Source organism: Cupressus sempervirens, chromosome 10, assembly GCF_028749045.1.
Source record: "Cupressus sempervirens isolate cs-2001-9-10 chromosome 10, ASM2874904v1, whole genome shotgun sequence".
In the NCBI taxonomy this organism is placed as follows: domain Eukaryota; kingdom Viridiplantae; phylum Streptophyta; class Pinopsida; order Cupressales; family Cupressaceae; genus Cupressus; species Cupressus sempervirens.
Window position 1 is genome coordinate 358,981,037 of NC_143127.1, and position 22,920 is coordinate 359,003,956.

Here is a 22,920-nt window from a genome sequence, read left to right on the forward strand (position 1 = left end):
CACTTGACCAAATATCACCCTAGTAGTGGGATTTTAAGCTTATATCTAACCATTGTCAAGAGCATTAGATCTTTTCAAAAGTATGTTCAAATATTTGTGAGAAACTTTTGATCATCCTTTGACTTCGCATTGCACTATGAAACTAGTATTAGATTTTAAGAAGCAACATAGTTGTTTAATCTTTAAGCAATATAATACTCTCTATTGTACTATGTTATATTATATATTGTTACCAATATTCTCTTCCTCTACTCCAATCTTGATCATTTGGTTGTGCAAAATATTGGCAATCTTCCTCTCTTTCTTGCTTCCAAATTCAACCACACATGATAATGATGTTGTTGTGACACTTGTTAATTAAGTCCACTACTTTAAATGAGTTGTTTTGCATTGTTTAAGTAGTAAGTCCAGGTGGGTCTTCAATACCTTGAATAACAATCTTTGTAAGATTTGAGGATGAACAAATCCATAGATACTGTATATCCTACATGCAAATAACATGTTACAAGGAAGAAAGAAAAGTAGAGAGAGAAAGGTTTTCTCAACAAACAAGAAAATTGTACTTTCTTGTGCAAAATAGAATGAATGAAATTACAACCAATCAATCCTTATGAAGGAGATCAAAACCCTAAAAGGGAAACTGTAAGAGGTAAATGATATTTAATAATTACTAATCAATTATTAAATGGAAATGCAAGGTGCATATAAAGTGAAATTTTAAGAAAGGAGAAAAGATAATTTAATAAATTAAATTAAATTAATTTTTTTTCTCTAACACCCTCCTTAAGATGAGCAACAATGTAGCTACAAGAAATCCAAAGAAACTACAATGCTGAAAGAAAGGCCTGATGAGGTACCTAATCATAATCAAATCTCTATGAAATGGAGAAATAGAGAGAACCCAGTGGGAAAAAACCTACTACAAAAAGAGATAGAAAAGGATGCACAAACGAAATATCTCAAGAGAATCTCTCAAGATCATAAGTAAAATGAAAGCCTCCATGATATAAGCTTGAGACTCCATTGCCCTCCCAAAATGGCAGAACTCCTATGTCAATCAACATACCAATGTGGATCAAATCTGAAGGAAACAAAGGCAGTGGAAAAGGATGATAAAACCCATGTATATAAGGTATAGTTGGAAGTCCTAGCTAATTCTTAAAGGAGAAAGCATGAGAATCCTTAAGTGGAATCTCCAATGGAGGTGGGATAATAGGTGTGCTAAATCTACCATCTAAGAGGAGATGTGTGTCCTTTGATAGATCCTCAACAACTATAGTAGGCCAATTGATGACTAGAGCTGCAATAGTAGGCAATGTTGAAGAGTAATCCTATGCGAGAGATGGAATCTAAAAAAGAGATGGAGGTGTAGAAGTCACAACATTGGTCTTAGGAACAATACATAAGTTCAAGCGATCTAACTTCACCTCAATAGACTCTCATGAAAAATGAGAGTGAGTCTCCGATAGTGGAGATGGTGGACCAATATGTGAGAAGGAATATAGGTGGGAAGCATGATCAACAGTCCATGTACCAATAATATTGCCTGTCTCACTATCTCTGTTGTGCATTGATTCTTGTCCAACTCAACTATCATCCATGTCCCACTATGTGTAATCTGATAAACAGAGAGAAGGTTAGATGACAAAGATGGAACAAAAAGTACATCATGAAATTACCATTATCAATATCAATAGAAGCTTTCCTACATATAGTCATAACAATGTTGTTCTCCATCAAAATGTGTGGAGTAAGAGAAGCCTCAAAAGAAGAGAACAAATCTTGAGAAGATGGCATATGGTGTGAAGCACCTGAATCCAGTAACCATCTAGAAGAATGATGAATAGTAGTTGCACATAGTGCATGACCCTTTCTTATGTCTTTACCATCTAACTAAAATGATGGTAATGAAGAAGATCTATGAGAAGTAGAAGGACTATCAATGTTGCTCCTCTGAAGGAGAGTTGTCAAATTTGAAACCTATTTGGCATAGTCATCTAACTTCTTATCATAGAAATGTGACTCATTATGATTAAGCTTATTACAATAAGCACACCTTGGTCTTTCTATCTTTGATTTACCCCCCTTAGGAGGAGGTGGCCTTGATGATCTATGAGTGCTAGAATTAATTTGATATTTATGTGTCTTCTCCTTCGTCCCTAAAGATGGTTGAGCTACCAATGCATAAGTTTGTGAGCCTGTGAGAGAATCCAACTAAGAGATCTTAGCTTGCTCTTGAGTCAAACAATCACAAAAAATCTCAAGGGATGGCATGGTGAATCTATTACCCAAAGCATCTTTGGTGTAATAGAAGGTAGAAGCAAAAATATAAAAATTTCCACAAAGCTTAGAAAGAATCAAATAAATGCACTCAGTGTTAGTCTTGGTCTTCCCACATCCTTGCAATAAAGATCTATGTTGATTGAACCTCATCAAGAAGTCCTCAATGGAAAGAAAAGAATCTAGTACAAGAGAGGTAATCTCTGGCTCAATTTAAAGTGTCATGAACTCATTCACTGTACAAAACAAGCCTTCAAGCTTGGTCCACATAGCTCAAGGGGTATTGCTCCCATCAAGATGGAACTATAGACTATAAATAAAAGAGGTGTGAACTCCCAATTTCTATAGTACTCCAAATTTGGGTTGAGGTGTTGAAGAACCAATGGTCTCGAATAGCTATGTGATGAGAAAATATCCAAGCTCTAATACCATGTAAGAATTTTCCTAAGAAAAAAATTCACCCAGGAACTAAGAATTCAAACACAAGCACAACTGTAGACCAAAAATGGATATGATCAATTAATCAGAGTATGTCCTAATACATTGCTCTATTCTATATATGATATACAAACACACTAGGAGTGCCTATATCTAAAGGCCTCTCAGGAAGCACCTAGAATGTCTTTAGAAAGAACCAGGAGATAAGATAAGCATCATGACAACTAAGCACGTGCCTTATCCATCATTCTAGATGAGTGGATAAGAATGACAAGGTTGTAGACACCATGTCCTTAATTAGTGTGCTAACTCTTGTGTTGTAGGCACCATGTGCATAAAAGAGGTGAACACTCTTGTGTTATCAACATGACAACTCACAAGAGTACACATACTCCTAGGTGACTAATAAATAAATTGCATTAACCTAAGTAAACTTAAGTGTAAATAATAAATACTTATTTACACCAACACCCCCCTTAAGTGCAACTTAGGGGAATGCCCTTAAGCTTACAAAAACTAAGATGAAATGCATAATGGGTCCCAACTACTAGACCATGTTAGGTACCCATGTACATAATGAAATGCAAATCTCTCATAAAGCAGGGAAAGAGGGAAAACCTCATGGGAAAAACCCTCCCCCAAAAGAGAGATAAAAAGAGATGCATGGATGGATGGAGTAATCAAGACACCCCCATTATGACATACATCATGTATATACAAGAGAAAAATGGAGAAGGACAAAATCCCCTAAGAGGGAAAAAAGTCCCCCCCCTTCAAAAAATGAGAAGAAGGACATGAGGTAGTTCCCCCCCCCCCCTAAAAGTAGTGTGCCAACAGTGAGAAATGCTTTGACGTAGAAGCTTATCCATGATTGTTGAATGATGTCCGTACCCTTTGGAAGGAACAATGAAAAGGGTACAAAGGAGATGCGTCCCCTGTATGAAAAAGGAATCTCAATGATGAATAGTATCTCTAAGACCTACTCAAGTATCCCTGTGTTGATGTTGATGCTTGCCCCTTCCAACTGTGTTGAAAAGAACGAATGCAAATCTGGCAAGGATGTCTATTGAACATGTTCCAATGAACCATCTATCTCCTCAACTAACAAAGAGACCTCCTCCAATTGTTGTACATAAGGATCCACAATCACATCAACCTAGAAAGACTGATCATGTAGAGAATGGACATGAGGGTCAAAGTGGGCCCTTGAAACAATTGTAGAAGGATCGTCCTCAATAAAGAGAAGCGATAGATCATCAAAGAAGTCTTCCAAATTGGTTGTGTGTGACTCCATGAACAAAGCTAAAATGTCGGAGAAGAACTCATCACCTGGAAGACCATGCTTACCCTGTTGTGCTAAACTACATGAATCTATCACTGCAGAAATGAATGAAGAATTCACCTCAAAGAGAAAACAAATATCCTCAAGAGTGTCTCCCACATCTTCGATGTGAGACTCCATGAACAGGCCTGCAAGGGCGAGAAGGAAGTCTTCACATGAAAGTAGAGTAGGAAGACATAAAGGGTCCTATTGCACTGAATTCGAAGAATCTAAGGCTGAAACAGAATCGGTAGGAGCAACAGAAGCTAGAGGTGCGATCTCATCTGAAGAGGATGCGGCAACAACTAGAGGTATGGTATCTTCTAGAAATGGAGGAATGTTTGGATCTCCATACTTCTCCCAAAGATACATCTAAGTAACATACAGATCAGATGACTTAATGTTAGACATTGTATCTAGAATGTCATCAACCACAAAGAGAAAGAGAGTACACCAAACGATGTGAATTTAGTCATGATTATACTCAAGATCTGGCGCATATGGTAGTGCATTGTGCTGACTGAGATATTTTATAACAAGTTGACTCCATTCCTAATAGTTTTCTAGGGTCAAATAAATTAAATCTGCCTCTTCCATGATGGACGAATCAATGTAACCTCTAAAAAAAAAGAATAATGAATGAAAGAACCCCCCTAATGTATGATATAGGCGCTTGGTAGTCACTTGCCAATTTAGGGCCTATTTCTAAAAGCATTATTTCTATCTATAGCACCTATAATCTAATTTCAAATCTACAAAGTAGACCAAAAAAATATGCACTTTCAAAAAAAATGGAACCTGATTTGGAGTCCAAATGAGCCCATACGAAGCATTTTAAGTGGAAAAAATTTGGATTTGTAAGTTGCAGAAAAAATTAGGAACAAAGATGTCAAACTTCCTGCACCAATGTGTAGATCATGAAATCCTACCCCAAAACAGAAAAAATTGCTCGCAAAAAGGAGTTCGTATGAGGAAGATATCGCTATTGAAAATTGCTATTATTGTTATTTTTTCTGAATTGCCGCTACACCTCCAAAAAACAAATAGCTCTAGATTTTGCCTCAGATGTTCGATTTGGATAAAACAAAATCCAATTTGGGGGTTTTTGGACCTTCTAAATGTGATGCAAATATTTGATTTGCACCAGCAAGCTCCAATCTTCACTTGCAAAAAATCTCTCCTATGGCCTGATGGCCAAAAAAAATTCAAAAAATAATGCAAATTGGAAAAGAATAGCAGAGATGCAAATGAAAAAAAAAAAGAAAATCTTAAAATTAAATGTACAGATCTAAAATGATCATACCAATTCTGCAAATTGGTCCTTCGGGTGCTAGTTTGCAAAAAAAATTGCCTCAAATTGACTTTGGCCTAGCGTAGGCAACTTTATAGTCAATTTTCATCGAATCAATGTTTTGGACGCAATGGTGAGGTCAGATATAGCTCTAGACGCTCCTAATTTTTGTAGTACTCCAGATTTGAGCTGAGGTGCTAAAGCAACAATGGTCTCGAATGGCTATGTGATGAGAAAATCTCCAAGCTCTCATACCGTGTAAGAATTTGGTATAGCTCTGACACCATGTAAGAATTTTCCAAAGGGAAAAATTCACCTAGGAAATAAGAACTCAAACACAAACACAATTGTAGACCAAAAATGGATATGATCAATTAATCAGAGTATGTCCTAATACATTGCTTTGTTCAGTATATGATATACAAACACACTAGGAGTGCCTATATATAAAGGCCTCTTAGGTAGCACCTAGAATGTCATTAGAAAGAACCAAAAGATAAGATAAGCATCATGACAACTAAGCACATGCCTTATCCATCATTCTAGATGAGTGGATAAGAATGACAAGGTTGTAGACACCATGTTCTTAATTAGTGTGTTAACTCATGTGTTGTAGACACCATGTGCATAAAAGAGGTGCGGACTCCTATGTTGTCAACATTACAACTCACAAGAGTACACAATCACAAGATGATACCTTTGATGAATACTGATGAAAAATAGCAAAGAATCTAAATAGGGCTCATGAAGAGCTTTTCAATGCTTTTTTTTTGGATCAAAAAAAAGAGCTATAACGAAGAAGTTACGCCCCCCAAAAGATAGAAGTCATCAACAAACTTTAACCACAAAAAAAAATAACAAACTGAAAAAAAATCCAAAAAAAACCTCCATCATTGTTTCCTTCTTTGAACCAACTTTCCTGCACTTCTTTCGGATCGAAAAAAGACACCTGTATGCTCAAGATATCGTGAAAAAACCACCAATAGGTTTTTAGAACAAAACAAATCAAACACATGACAATTTGAAGGTTGTCAAATTTCGGCCCAAATTGTTGACATTAGCACCTGTGACCTGCTAACATTAGCATCTGTGCAGGTCTACAATGCTTGTGTACTTGCTGATGCAGGCATACTTAATGTTCTTTGTGTTTTTGTTTTTAAAAAAACTTTATAGCAAGTTTTTTCCTTTTTCAAAAAAAACATACAGATTGTTTTTTGATTTTTTTAATTTTCTGAAAAAATCACCACGAGAAGCAAATTTTTTTGCCACATAATGCAATGATGACCAAACAGGATGTGCTTTATATGAAAATGGGGGTTTTAACATTTTTTAATCCAACCATAATGTCTATTTGGACTCAAAGTGCCCTCAATTTTATAGACCCCCTATTTTCACATAAAACAACAAAAAATCACAAGATTTGTTTGAAAAAACCATGTACCTTGTGTACTTCAAACAAGAATAGGAAACCACGGGAAAGGCTCTGATACCATGTAAGATTTGATGATGAACAAATCCATAGAACCTGGATATTCTACATGTAAATAACTTGTTATAAGGAAGAAAGAAAAATAGAGAGAGAGAGAGAGAGAGAGAGAGAGAGAGAGAGAGAGAGAGAGAGAGAGAGAGAGAGAGAGAAGGGTTTTCCCAACAAACAAGAAAATTGTATTTGCTTGTGCAAAACTAAATGAATGAAATTACAACCGATCAATCCTTATGAAGGAGATCAAAACCCTAAACAGGAAACCCTAAGACATAAATGTCATTGAATAATTCCTAATTAATTATTAAATAGAAATGCAAGGTGCATAAAGTAAAATCTTAAGAAGGGGGAAAAGGTAATTTAATAAATTAAATTAAATTAACCTTTTTTCTCTAACAATCTCTACTTTAGTTCAAGGGTTTGGAATTCCTCAAATAGTAATAACAAGTTTATTTTGAGGGTAAGGAACATCAAGACAAATATGGGTGATAATTGGAGGTTTCACGTGTATGACTAAGATCATCAATTATGTTGACTTGATTTTAAGAAGGTTCCTTATTCACCAAAGCTTCATCTTTACAAAACATAGCATTATCCTCAGGAATATGACCAATTTTGCAAGAACAAGCATGATTTATCAATGTTAAATCTCTAAAAGGGATATCATTCAATAAATAGAATGGTCTAATAAAAGTTAAGAAGATATAATTAGATAAAAGTGTTTAAAGATATCATCTTCCGCTAAAATATTCTCGTTAGTAATAATTTCATGAGGGATACAATGGTATAAAAGTTAATATAATGAGATATTTAAAGAAACAAATATGTTTTTCTAAACTATACCGTTGTAATTGATTCTTGAAGAAATGGGTTTGTTCACGAAATAGATCAAGAGTATGCTCCAAAGGAAGTTGAAGAAATAAATAATTATGAGGCCAAAGATTATGATAAGGAAGAAAAAAATGAGGACTGAAAGGATGAAAATCCTACTAAGATTGCGATGAATCTAGGGAATGTGCAAGAGATGAGGGATTCAAAGTGTAAGTCCCCTGACCCTACGAAAACTAGGAAGGGAAATGCTATTTGGGAAACCCAAATGCAAAGTGCTACTATCAAAGGAAAAAAAATCAATTATATTTAGGCCCTATGAAACAAGTCATTCCTACTATTATCATGATGGAGGAACTTTGCTCTATTGTCACTTCTATATGCAAGGTTCAAGATAGTCTAATGAACAAGGTTGTCCTTGGAGTGGTTACTTGAAGGAGAAAAGTGAAAAAAGTAATGAAAAGAAGCAATAAGGAAGAAGAGAATGGGGGCAACTAGGAAGATGAGAATTAAGTTGGATGCAATAGAAAGCATAAACACCTCACTAAACACTGGGAAGTTGTCAATAGTTTTAGATGATTTTATTTTTTGTTACTATCGACAACATGTACAGTTGTTTTATGGTTTTGGTTGTTATCTGCTTTTTGGTATAATATGTTTAAGACTTCTAAAGACTTTATTTATGATGTCACTAGAGAGGGGGTTCTAGATTATACTTTTAATAAATTTTCTCAAGATAAAGACATTATTGTGGATATATGACTTTGGTGAATGTTTTTGATTTTTTTGTTAGATGATAATGTTGCTTGCACCTAGATGTAATGGCTTGGTGTTGTGTTAAAATTAAAATTGTAATGTGATATTTGTCTTTGGTTTAGGCCCTTCTCCATGCCATCTTAATCAAAAAACATTGTAATTAATTAACTACTTTGATGATATAAGAAATCAATGATGCAACACAACAACAAAGTGTATTATTGTGATTAATTAACCATTGACTAAATAATTTGATATAACAACATTATGATTAATCAAGAAATGAAAATATGTAATAATGTCAAAAAATCATTGCATATGAACCAAAAATATATGCAAATATAAATCAAAAGTTATGTAATGCAAGGTTAACCAAAATGATATGCATGGAAATTTTATGTGTAGGGTGCACTTTCGGTTAAGAGGATAAAGATTAATTAAAACAACCATGTTGAACCAATTGTAATTTACCATACTAGTAAATGTATTTTTCAACGAAAAAAAAGCTAAATTATTTGAATTTATAGTTCATATATGACATCATAAAATAATAATATAAGCTAAGGTATAGTGCACACACAATGATCTTGGTATTTGTATATGTGCATGTGTAAAACATAGTCATTTGTTTGTTTGCACATTTGTGTTCTAGAACATTTATCAAATTTCAAGGCATGGTATTCCCTTTGGAGAGGCAAAGATTAATTATGACAAAATAGTTTTAAAATAAAGCTTCCAACAAACATGGTGAGTCATTTTGAGTTCCTAGTCTCTTCGAGTAGATGAACTGGCCAACTGCTTTTGCAAGGGAGTCAACATCGCACCCCTATCTATCAAGGAAGAAACAAGTTGACCAATTTATTGTACCACCCATAGTGAGATTTATGCTAGTATGGGTTGACCACCCTTAAACATCACACTAAGGAAACAATTAAGCTTGAAAAAAAGGAAGTCAACTTTGACTGTTTAACACTTTCAACTTAAGAAACAAGTTTTAGTGTATGATGTTTAAGTAGTCCGCGAGTGTCTAATCCTGAATACTTTCATATTATGTATTATTTCATTTCCAGAATAGATTCTCTACTTCATTAAGAGCTCATAAACAACTCAGATTAGATCAACTCTCTCCATTACTTAATAAATATTGAATTTGAATAATTCTTAGAATACATCATATAAAATAACCATCATGTAATTCTTTAAAGTTCAATGTTCATAAGATTGTTATCCTACCAGCTCAAATTAACAAAAGTTTTGAATCTCCTGTGAGTTATGTAGTTTATGGTTTATCTTTACTATAAGACATCTAGCACTATGACTGTCATAAATCTATACACTAGTAAGATCTTATCATTTGACATAATTCTACATTTTTACTTCTATGATGAGAAACATTGAATGTTGATTTCCCTTTAATACATGATATCCACAACATAAGATATAGCTTTAATTGGCCCTTATTTTATGGATGTTAGTATGCTTAATCTTATTGACCAAATCTCAAATTGTTTCTGATAACCAAACTCAAATGCCAACTCCAAGATAAATCAAAATCCAATATATTCATGGTGAAGTCTCGAAATTAGTAATTACTGCATGAATGAGTGTAAAGGACTATTTTTGATCACAGGTAATTATTTTCAAGTGAGAGATAAGCTAAATTATCACATAATTTGATACATTAGTGAAAACAAAAGCTCTCAGAGGGCTTGTGCAAGGTTTAAATAGATGAGAAGTTACAATATTTATTCATCGGTATCATAATAAGATTATCAAATTATCGATGATTCATATGAAGAAATGGAACAAAAGACATAAATATAAGATTGATTAATTCATGAAATTGTTTAAGTTGCAATATTTATTCATGGGTATCACAATAAGACTATCAAATTATCGATGATTCATATGGATAAATGGAACAAAAGATATAAGTATAAGATTGACTAATTCATGAAATTGTTTGATTTATAAAATGGGATTTTTTTCATATTTATCTTAATCACAAAATAATTTTGGAGTTATTTTATTTTAAGAGTTGAAAACTTTGAATTAATAAACTTTTCAAACTTAAATAATTTTTTAATTTAAATTCTAAAGTAAATATAAATAACAATACATAATAATAACATATTTTAATTTATTGACCTTTTAAAATCTAGAATTTAGATAAGAATAAACAATTATAAAATGAGTTTAGCTTGGTAGATTCAATCGAAGTAAAACCAGCTCAACATTCTCAAATTTTGTTTAATAATTTATAAAATTAAAATTATATATTAATTTATATAGTAATGTAATATTATATATTGTATTATATACTATAAATATTGAATATTCTAAACAACTTAATTATATTTTCAGTTTTAAGTACTGGAATTGTTATCTATATCTTTACAATTATTTCTCCTCCTCTTGTCTTTAAATAATAGTTATACTATTGGGGGACGATGGCAAGGCAGAACAATGGACACATTTCTAGGAGAGGGGAACATAAGGGCCTTAAGTTGGGAATGACAGGGGACAAGGTGAGTTTGTATAACTATACATATGGTACTTAAAATTATAGTTATGAAAATATGTGTTGCAATATAATATATAAAGATATAAAAGGGTAAATCCTTGAATATTGTATTGAATTGGAGTGTTTAAAATTTAGCATAAATAGTTGAATCACCAAATAGTCAACATGACGATGCCTCCCTATCCTTGGCGGAGGTGGTAAAATCTGGTGGCACTATTAGGAACGGGGAATGAAATTCTCAAGTCCCCAATGCATCCTCATCTCTGAGACATGGGACAAAGAGGGGGGAACGTGTCTCTATGTTGCTATGCTTTAAATTGATAACTCTTCCTTAATTACTTAAAACTTTATTTGGAAAAAAAAAACTAATATTACATGTAATTCAGTGAAAGTAATCTAACAAATATTTTTAATTGATACCTAAGCTAAATTACATAGATTTTTTTCCCAAGAAGAATAATTTACATATAGATTAGATAGATATTCTTTTGAAATATAAATATCTTAAATTTAATTTTAAAATGAAATGAATTGTCATGAATGTTACCTTGTTGACACCAACCCTAGCAGAGCATAAGAAAATATCAAAACAATTTGTTCTTATTTGGACAAATTACTTTAACTATTGGATTTGTTACTCAAAATCAAGTATATCTTTAGGTTGCAGAGAATCTACAATCTACTACGGCCATGGCTTAAAAGAATCAAATCCTTCGCTAATATTGTTTTGGTATGGGAATTCTACAAAGCCACCAGGGTACTCATAGTAAGGAAGTAGATATTCCCACAATTCTATAAAAAAACACTTGAGGGCCACTTGCAATGTGTTTGGGTACTGAGACAACTACTAATCTTCTAGACTACAATGATGAAGGAGGTGGAGAAAGGGAGTAGTGATGGGAATTATAATCATGTTGCTAGCATAATAAAGTAGGGAATGGAAAGTTCTGGAGGGAACCGGAAACGGAAAGTTTGAGAGATATGTAGTTTTTGTTATTTCTTAAATTGAATAAATAATTAAATCCCTAGGAAAATCAGCCCTAGAATAAGAAAAGAGAAATTAAGTCTCAAAAATAAATTTCTTCAAACTTTACAATCTTTGATTATTTTTATTCTACAAATTAATATACCTGTGTTACTAAAAACATTAGTTTCTGCTTATATAGGTAGAGACAAAACAAAGCAAAAAAATATATTCCTCAATTGTTAGCTTGGACAATCTCCAAGCAATAAAATAACTAAAAAAATATTTTAAGACTTTATTTAATTTAGATTATATAGCATCAGTTCTTGCCAATGGTGCAATGTATTTTTTAGATTATATAGCATCAATTCTTGCCAATACATAATTCATTTTTTTAATTTTAACTATAGATTCAAAATTAGTTATTATTGGATCAGATTAGAGTTTGTGAAGAGAAGTAGACTAAAGTTTTGGAGTAATATTTTGCATATGAGATTTCTATTTTAATTTTCAATTTTGTTTTGCATTTAGGTTTAGATCTGGTTATGTATTTAGATTTAAATGTAAATTTAGTTTCAAAATTAGTTATAATATTCTCCTTTGATTTAGATTTTAATTTCAATAAGTTTCATATAGTTTAGCCTTGCATGTTCTAGATATAGAATTCAAATTGATTTAATATCTATTTGATTTAGATATTTGATAATACATTTCATTTGTACATTTTTAATGTGCATGCTTCAATTTAGTTTTACATTTGCATGTTTCATATTAGTTTTAGATTTGCATATTTTAAAATGCTTTTGGTTTGCATGTTTGAGATTTGTATGTTTTATTATAATTTTATATTTGTATGTTTCATATTATTTATATTTCTCATGTTTCATAATTAAATTTTATCATTAATGTGGATGGCAAGGTCGCCTTATCAATAAAATTTGTATTTTAAGTCAATGATTGATTTTAATATATGAATCATATATTTAGTTTATATTTTGTCATTTAATTAGATCATGTATGTGTTTTATTTAAATATTTTTCATAATATACATAGATTTTTATTAATATTTATGTTTTTAATGTTTGAAAAGTGGAAGACAATGCCACCATATTTCAAACATTACAATCTAACTATTTTTTTGAAATAGCTTTGATTTTGATTTATGTTATTTTAAACATTATTCATTTGAAAGAATTTATGTTGATTATTAATACTTTTTTATTATGAACATTTATATATGTTGATGTTTGTTTATAAGTTTGCAAGTTACTATTTGAGTTATGGATGCCTCGAATAGAGAGTCAAACATTATTTGATACTAGCCTGACTACTTCAATGACCTCAAATGATTTCTTTGAGACTGAGTTTGACAAATGCCTAAAACTAATTAAAGAGATGTGCACAATTATAATTAAAGTTGTGGAGAATGCAATATTTCCAATTGACTATGTTGAGGAAATAGAAGAATGCATACAAAAGATGCATAAAAATTCCTATGTGATACATCTACAGAAGTGAATGGATTTCCCTCGATGAAAGAAGTCTTTCATAATCATTGTTCAAATAAAGGTTGCAAAAGAATCCTAATCATTGAAGAATGTGGCATGTATTTACACCATTATAGAGATTTTTTTTGCATGTAGTTCATTATTGTCTCCAATTTCAAAATTTTACTTCTAATTAGTTGTATTGGCAGTTTTGTTTCCACATTGTTCTACGTAACTTTCATGAAGAAGAGAACAATAAAAAATTAGTTTGTTGTACAAAACATTTTTTCAATGGATGTGGCTATTAAATATGTTAATTAAGAAAGAAAAACATAAGTCTAAATAGATGTCCTTAATGATAGGCATATTTATTGATTACAATTCTTAACCATTGCAATAAAAATTGCATTAGCATTATTAAAAATTCAACAATATATAATGTTTTCACATCATCATGGAGAAATAATTTCCATAAAATTGATTCTTTTATATTCTTTCACACTTTTTACATCATCTAAATAGTTGTGTTGGGACATATAATTTCCCTTTCATGAATTAAAATTTCTCCACTATTCAAGTCATTTGTATAACATATATCCCAAATTTGACCATAGTTGTACTCAAATACTCCAACACTACGCCTAGAACTCATATTTCCCTTAACCATGTCTCTTATTTTAGTGTAACATTTAACTACTTATTAACCCTAACCATAACACCGACTGTCATATAAATGAAATTGTAAACCTTGGATCCTAAGTCTAACTATCACTCTATTTATGACTATACTAAGCATTTAGTAAATTATACACCTTAACCTAACCCTATATGTACTAGTAACTAGAAATAACATTATATTATATTTTCATAAGTGGAAAGATATATATATATATATATATATATATATATATATATATATATATATATATATATATAGAGAGAGAGAGAGAGAGAGAGAGAGAGAGAGAGAGATTAGGGTGTATCCAAAGAGAATAGAGGGAGGGAGAGAGATTAGAAGGTGTATCTATAGAGCAAGGTGAGAGAGATAAGGGGGTGTATCTAGATATTAGAGAGAAGGATTAAGGGGTGTATCTAGAGACTAGAGAGACGGAGATTAGAGGGTGTATTTAGACGGGGGGAAGATATTATTGGGTGAAGTTAGAGAGAGAGAGAGAGAGAGAGAGAGAGAGAGAGAGAGAGAGAGAGAGAGAGAGAGAGAGGAGGGAGGGATTACATTATTAAAAAGGTTAATAACTTGTATCACAATAACACTAATCATGGGCACTATAATAGAACTAACCCACATAAAAATTTAACCTGATAGTTACCCTAACACTAAGGTAAAGTGTAATAATAACAATAACATCAACTATAATATGATTAGTAACCCAAAAATAACCTTAACCACAACAATAACACAAACCCTAACTCTAACTCTAATTCTAACTCTTACCCTAACTCTGTATCTATATCCCTAACCCTAACGCTAACCCTAATTCTAACCCTAACTCTAACTCTAACCCTAATTATAAATCTAACTCTAACTCTAATTGTATCTCTAACCCTAACACTAATCCTAACACTAACTCTAACCCTAACCCTACCCATAATCCTAATCCTAACACTATATATAACACTAATCCTAACCCTAACACTATGTAGCTATAACTCCAACCCTGGCCCTAATTATAATCCTAGCCCAAACCCTAATTCTAACCCTAACCTTAAATCTAACCCTATCCCCAACTCTATCTCCAACTTTAACTGTAACTCTAACTTGATCCCTAAATCTAACTCTAATTCTAACCATAACCCTAGCCTCAATTCTAGCTCCAATTCTAACCCTAAGTCTAACCCTAACTATAACTCTAACACTAACACTAATTGTAACCCTAACCCTAATGCTAATGCTAACCCTAACTCTAACTGTAACCCTTGTGCTAACCATAACCCTAATTGTAACCCTAACTCTGACTCTAACCCAAGTTGTTCTAACTCTAATTCTAACTCAAACTCTAGCTCAAACCCTAACTCTAAATCGAACCCTAACCCTAACCCTAATTCTAACCCTAACTATATTTGTAACCCTAATTCTTACCTTTACCCTAACCCTAACTCTAACTCAATCTCTAAACCTAATTATATTTGTAACCCTAATTCTAATCCTAAGCCTAATCCTAACTCTAACTATAATTTTGCCCCTAGCCCTAACCCTAACCTATATAACCCTAACTCTATTCCTAATTCTAACCCTAACCCCAATTCTAGCCGTAACCCTAACCTAAATCTAACCCTAACTATAACTCTAACCCTAACTATATCTCTAACTCTAATTCTCACCCTAACCCTAATCGTAACCCTAACCCTAACCCTAATTCTAATCCTAACTCTAACTCTATCCTTAACTCTAACTCTAATTCTAACCCTACCCCTAATTCTAACTCTAACTCTAACACTAATTGTAACCCTAACCCTCACATTAACCCTAACCCTAACTCTAAACCTACCCCTAATCCTAACCCTAATACTATATATAACTCTAACCCTAACCCTAACCCTAATTCTAATCCTAATCCCAACCCCAACTCTAACTCTAACCCTAAATCTAACCAAGTAATGCTAACCCTAACCCTAAATATAACCCTAACCCCAACCCTATCTCTAACTCTAACTTGAACCCTAACTCTAACTCTAATTCTAACCCTAACCCTATCCCCAATTCTAACTCTTAACTCTAAATCTTATACTAACACTAACACTAACACTGCCTCTAATTTTAACTCTAACTCTAATTGTAATCCTAACCCTAATGCTAACCCTAACACTAACCCTAACCCTAACTCTAACTCTAATTTGAACCCCATCCTTAATTCTAACCCTGAATATAACCCTAACTCTAACTCTAACCCTTATTCTAAATCTAATTCTAACTACTCTAACTCTAACCCTAACCCTAACCCTAACTCTTATTCTAACCCTAACCTTAACCCTGACCCTAACTCTAATTGTATTTGTAACCCTAATTATAACCGTCACCCTAATTATTACCCTAAGTCTAATCCTACCTATATTTGTAACCCTAATTTTAACCCTAACCCTAATCCTAACTCTAACTAATTCTAAACCTAACCCTAATCCTAACCCTCAATCTAACCCTAATTGTAACTCTAATCCTAGCCCTAACTCTAACTCTAATTGTAACCCTAACCCTAAATCTAACCCTAACTCTAATTCAAACCTTATCCCTCACCCTAATTTTAATCCTAATGCTAACCCTAACCCTAACTCTAACTCTAACCCTAACCCTATCCTTAACACTAACCCTAACCCTAATTCTAACCTTAAGCCTAACCTTAACTCTAACCCTAACCCTAACCCTAACCCTAACCCTAACCTTAACACTAACCTTAACCATAAACATAACTCTATCCCTAACTCTAACCCTAAATCTAACTCTACCATAATTGGGCTCTAACCATAACCCTAACCCTAACTTTAATCTCGACTCAAACCCCAATCCTAATCGTAACTCTAACCTTAACCCTGACCCAAACCCTAACCTTAACCATGAGCATAATTTTAACCCTGACGTTAACCATAAATATAACTCTACCACAAACTCTAACCCTAACCCTAACTTTACCCTGACTCAAACCCTAACCCTAATCCTAACTCTAACCTTAACCCTAACTCAAGCCCTGTAATAACCCTAACCCTAACCCTAACTATAACCATTACTCTAACCCTAACCTTAACCATAACCATAACTCTAACTCTAACCTTAACCATAGACATAACTCTACCCCTAAATCTAACTCTACCATAATTGAACTCTAATCCTAACCCTAACTTTAATCCTGACTCAAAACCTAACCCTAACTCTATCCTTAACCCTGACTCAAACCCTAACCCTAACCATAACTCTATCCCTAACCTTGACAATGACCATAACTCTTAACCCTAACCCTAAACATAAACATAACTCTAATTTGAACCTTAACCATAACTCAAACAATAACCATAACTCTAACCCTAACCTTAACCATAACTCAAACCCTAACCCTAACTCCAACCCTAACCCTAATGCTAACCCTAATCCTAATTCTATCCCTAAGGCTTACATTAACGGCAATGGTAACTTTGTCCCTATTTGACTATAACATTTTACATTACAATATCTAAAAAATTAAATAATTTTTTTTAATCTAAATTAAACTCCATTTATTAAATTTATTTTTTTTTAAAGTTTTGAAGCATAATTTTATAGTAACTTTATACAACTCTAACTAAAAATTAATTAACAATTTTTTAATAACCTTATCAAAATATTAAAAAATAAATAAATATTTATCCTATTGCATCGCGACTGCCAATATATATATAAAGCCAATATATATATATATATATATATATATATATATATATATATATATATATATATATATATATATATATATATATATATATATATATATATAAAGTAATCATTCTCGAGGCGTCCATTTTCATAAATCCCAACTGCAATTAAAATAACCTTGGGATTAAATAAAAATAAGTGTCTCGAGAATGATTACTCTCAGCATAATATATAAGTATATATACACTAGTTATATTTTATTCTAATACAGTAAAAATGCACAAGTCAAAACAAAAAAAATTAAAAATTAAAAATCTAATTACCCCATCATAAAAAGATGAAGTTATTAATAAATGACATAAACATCTTTTAATATGTTGGGAATAAATCTAGTCAATATGGTAATTGTTAAAAAGTAAATTTGTTATTAATTCATGACATGACATAGCATATATTTTGTATTTTTGTTGAAGAAATTCAATTTGTATCCCTACCAAAATTAGCATAGGCCAATAAGATTAGTGAAAAATGTGACTTATAAAATATTAAAAATTAAACAAAAGATGTAAACATTTAAAATTTTATTGAACTTTCCAAATTCTATCAAGTGATTGGTCAATTTTATTGAAAAAAATGAATTGAATAGACAATTTTATATTTTTTTTAAAACTGAATAGGTGCAATAGTATCTAATAATAACATGCTAAAAAACTAATAACATGTATGTATAAAATGGCAAAAGTCGCCTTATTTCCACAAAAAGTTTCTTTTAAAGGGTAGATCGGGTTACAAGGATGGGTACCAGCTGCCAAAATTTGAGGAGGGCGGGGTGGCGCTGCTTCTCCGATGGAGATGACAGCCGTGCTGCGGAGAGTCGTTGAAGTGTCCAAATGGTCTTCTTAAGGGTTGCTCATCTTTCAGCAAATAAAATTATATACTTTTTTCCATGTGCATCAAACAAAATTAACTTCCAGTTCGATTTAACCGCAACATTTTTTCTCACATTGTGATAACTATAAAAGTCAAACTATTACAGCATAGTAACTCACGGTGCTCAGTGCACCCGCTGCTACATTATAATGTCATCGTCTTGCTCATATAAAATTAATTTTCAGATGTCTATGTCAGAAGGATAATATTCTACTTTATGTTCCACATCTCTTCCTGCACATAGGCACTTGCTTGATGTGGTATATTATAAAAGGGGAAGCAAATATAAGGAAGTTTATTGATATGAGAAATTTTCTTTTTAAAAATACACTAAAAATTTTGAATTGCATTGCCATACTCTTGTTCTCTTGCTAAAAGTTTTGTCAAGTTATTTGAATCTTATTTATGCAATGAGCTAATAATACTAGCAAACTAAAATAACCAGGCATATTTGATGAACATATATAAATGGTTCCGCACATTTATCTTTACAAGTAATAGCTGCGATGGTCAACAAATAAGAATCCAGATATTGCATTATCTATGTTAACAAATTCAGGCCGTGCAGTCTCTTACAGAGTAAGGCGTTCAAAAGTGACCATGCAGTTAAAGCGGGTGGCTGATTAGCCTGGGACCGAATTTATGATGATAGTCAGCAAACAATTTCCTAACAGAATACAATTCTTAAAAGAATGATGGTAGTAATTGAGTTGGAAAAAAAAGCACAGGGAGAGCCCGTTAGCTCCAATCAACGAAAAGAATCATCCAACAGATCTTAGTTTTCAATGGCAAACTCAATATAAAATACCATGACCACAAATGAAGTCTATATCAAAATCAACTCTCGTAACTTCATGAAAGAGGTTATTAAAGGAACTTAACTGATCTTACGGTAATTTCTTGAGATTCTAACATTTCTTCAGCCATGCTTCATCCTTGCTTTTAGTGAGTGAGATTTTCATATATAATTGGTCTGTTATGCCAACCTACAATCTTCTTCAAGTGAGAAACTGTCTGGACGCATCTTCAGTGTACACCAGCAAGAGCCTAAACTTTAAGAAATTAACTGAGTTTGAGAATGGACAATTTTCTGAGCAATTATGAATCGATATATTACAACATTTGCTGTACCATTTTACAAGATTCAAAGCCATCCAGTTATACCAATTATCACCACCTGTGAAACATCTCTATAATCCAAGTGGGAATCTACCAGATTAGGTCCCCAAGGTATGGAAAATTATTTACCAAAAACACCACCATATGATTAAATTCCATAAAGCTTCTTTTAGAGAATTCACCAATCTTTTTTCCTGTCCCTTATATTGAGCAGATGTCTTGGCAGTCCTCTGAATATGGACTCTAAAAGCGAACAAAAGCTTACCCATGTTGACAAAATGAATTGGCGAGCATATTGGTAAGCTAGGGAGATGGCTTGCTCCTGAACTAAAGCTCTCCATTGGAAATAGCAACTACAAAGCATAGAAGTTGAACATCTTGGCAACAAGAACAATATAAAAACCAATCTATATTCATATAAAAATCTATTGCCGACAAATATCACTATGAGGAGAGAGCCGCTGAACAATATCTCCAAGTACAGACTCTGCAGCTAAAAAGTCTTCCCGTAGGCGGACATTGTATTCATATAAATGCCTAAGATATGTCTGCACTGATGCAATATCCATCTGCTGATCTGCAGGTATATCTGTAGTAAAGATTGTATGAAAGTTATGGCTATAATCTCAGGTAAATCTCAAAGAAAAGTAATAAGAGCATGACTTCAACATCAGTTATCTCAAGCATGACTTCAACATCAGTTATCTCAAAAAATGTGTGCAGTTTATATCTACATAACATAATGTGACACAAGAAAGAAAAAAAGGAAGCTTTGCAGTTATTCAGTAAAAGGATTTTTTGTACTTCAATGAAATAATTCTAGATAAAAACTTAACTTTGGCAGGAGATGTCTTATACATCAAAAGCTCTGAGTATGAGAGATATTGTACCAAACCATGTTAAAATGTGTCAATAAGTGGAAATGAAAGTACGAACAAGGTTTCCACCTAAACACCATATAAATAATTTCAAGCAGGGCTGTGCCACTGATTGATAATTTCAGCCACACCGATGCTATTCATAGAGCTACATGACAGGGAACTTGGTTTCAGGCAAGCCTGCAACAGAAAATGTCCAAGGTACAGGCACTAGAATGCTTAAACCAAGAAATAGTTAAAACATTCCACAAATGAAGTGCGGACATTGATCTAGACCTGGACAAATTACACAGATAATTACTAATAGTAATACCAACTACAAGTGCAAAGGAGGATCATGTGTTATGAGCTGTGCATAGTTACCCCAAGACAGGAAAACAAAGAGTCCAATTTTGGGAACAGCAGGGGGCGGCAGCGGGGGTCAAGGGTCTTGTATATTATGCATAGTACTTAAAATGCTAGTTACAAAAAGCTGTAAAAGATATTAAGAAGTAAAATACTAAAATTGTAAACTAATACTGTAATACAGTAATACTAAATAGTTGAACACTGAATATTGATAGAATTAAAATACTAAATAAAATTTTTAAATGACTAATGAAATTGTTGAATAAGTGAATGGAGGATTTCTATTATATGAATACCAAAATAATAATAAAGATGATTACAATAGGTAGCCTGATACCAAAACAAGTGCAAAATGTCAAAATGTAGTGAAGGGAGGCCTCTAATCATCCCTCAAGGCAAACTCCTCATCAATGGATATCAGTTAACTGGGCATTATAACATCAACTTGATTCAATGCAGTTTTCCCATTAATTTGTTCTTTTGTTTTTAAATTTGAAAGCAGAGGTCTGGGAGTGGCAGCCCCCAGTGGGATCAAGGGACAACGACCCTTGCAGGATCCCAAGGCAGCACCTAGAGCACGTCATGATACAAGGCGAGGTCAAGAGGGCCACTGCCAAGTACGTTTTCCCTCGTATGGCCTTTGGTTTCTTCATTTTTGAAGCATTTTCCTCCCAAAATCGATGTGTTTGGCCTCCCTTGGAAATGCAACATTTTTATGTTTTTGCATGCAAATCAAATCGAATACAAAATCAAATTAAAAAACATACAACTTTTAAAACCTTTTTATGATTCGCTGGCTATCAGGGAATAGCAAGATGCCCCTCGAATGGTTGAGGGATGCCTGTGCAACCCCCTCGACATTCCAAAATGTCTCACATTCTGGCAGAAAAGTTCTAGGAAATGCATCAGCAACAACATTATTTTTTCCTTACAAATTCAATATCAAAGTCATCTCCATCCATTTTTCTGCCAGAACGTGAGATATTTTGGAACATGAATTTTGATGATGACTGAATTATAATGGACCAAAATAGATACACCATTAATGTACTTGGAGATCAACAAGGTGTCACTAAATGAAGATTTTCCTTTGTACATAAGGTAGGTTTCCAGACTTCATAGAGTAACATTTTTAATCTAGAGAAAAGTATTGTGTGTACACCACATTGAACAGCAAAAAAGGAGGCATTCACACACCTAATTGGTGCTCCACTGGGTAGTGAAAATAAAAACTACTTTTATAAAATAAGACCACCCTAAGTTCAAGCAGACATATTATACAAATAGATTGGTGCAGTCATATCCATCATTAATGAATTATGTACTAAAATAATAACTAAGACACTCTTTATACCATCATCTCTTGTGTGTCTCTCTTGATCACTGTTATTATTAAATTACAATAAGTCTTTAATTTTAATGGTCACCTGAGTCATTAGGTTAGACTTCAAGGATATTCTTTATTCTGCTACTTGTCATCTGCTTTTCTTAGTTGTTGAACTTATCAGATAAATTGTTTGTATCCCTTACTTAAGAAGAGTTTTGCTCCTTTGTAAATATTCTAAGTTGCCAGTTCAGAATCTGGTTCGTATGTAAGGTCGACATTGGGGTTCGACATTCACTCAAGAACAATTTGGGCTGGGTTCAAGTTCATTTTGGGTTCGTCCATACAAGAATCTTTTTAATAAAAAAATTTATATATATGTAAAAATTTGCTGCAGAAAACTAGTTCATACACCACTATGCTAATATTCATAGTTGGAACACTCGCCGAGTACCCGGCGAGTTCCAAACACTCACCGAGTTTTTAAGCTCGCCGAGTAAATCCCAGATTAACTTGCAGGATGAAAAACTTGGCGCCTAGGCAAAAAATCGGCGAGTTTTAATAAAAACTCGTGGTTCAGGTAATCCACAT

At 32.8% G+C, this 22,920-nt stretch overlaps 1 protein-coding gene across 1 annotated transcript in view; it reads right to left on the minus strand.

Moving 5' to 3' along the window:
- Nucleotides 1–19,435: 19,435 nt before the first annotated feature.
- LOC149534118 (uncharacterized) overlaps nt 19,436–22,920 on the minus strand; it is a 143,008-nt gene continuing 139,523 nt past the window's right edge. Inside the window, exon 9 of the mRNA XM_089804082.1 lies at nt 19,436–20,368. Coding sequence (XP_089660208.1) covers nt 20,205–20,368 — 164 coding nt within the window. The 3' untranslated portion in view covers nt 19,436–20,204. The remainder of the gene's footprint in view (nt 20,369–22,920) is intronic.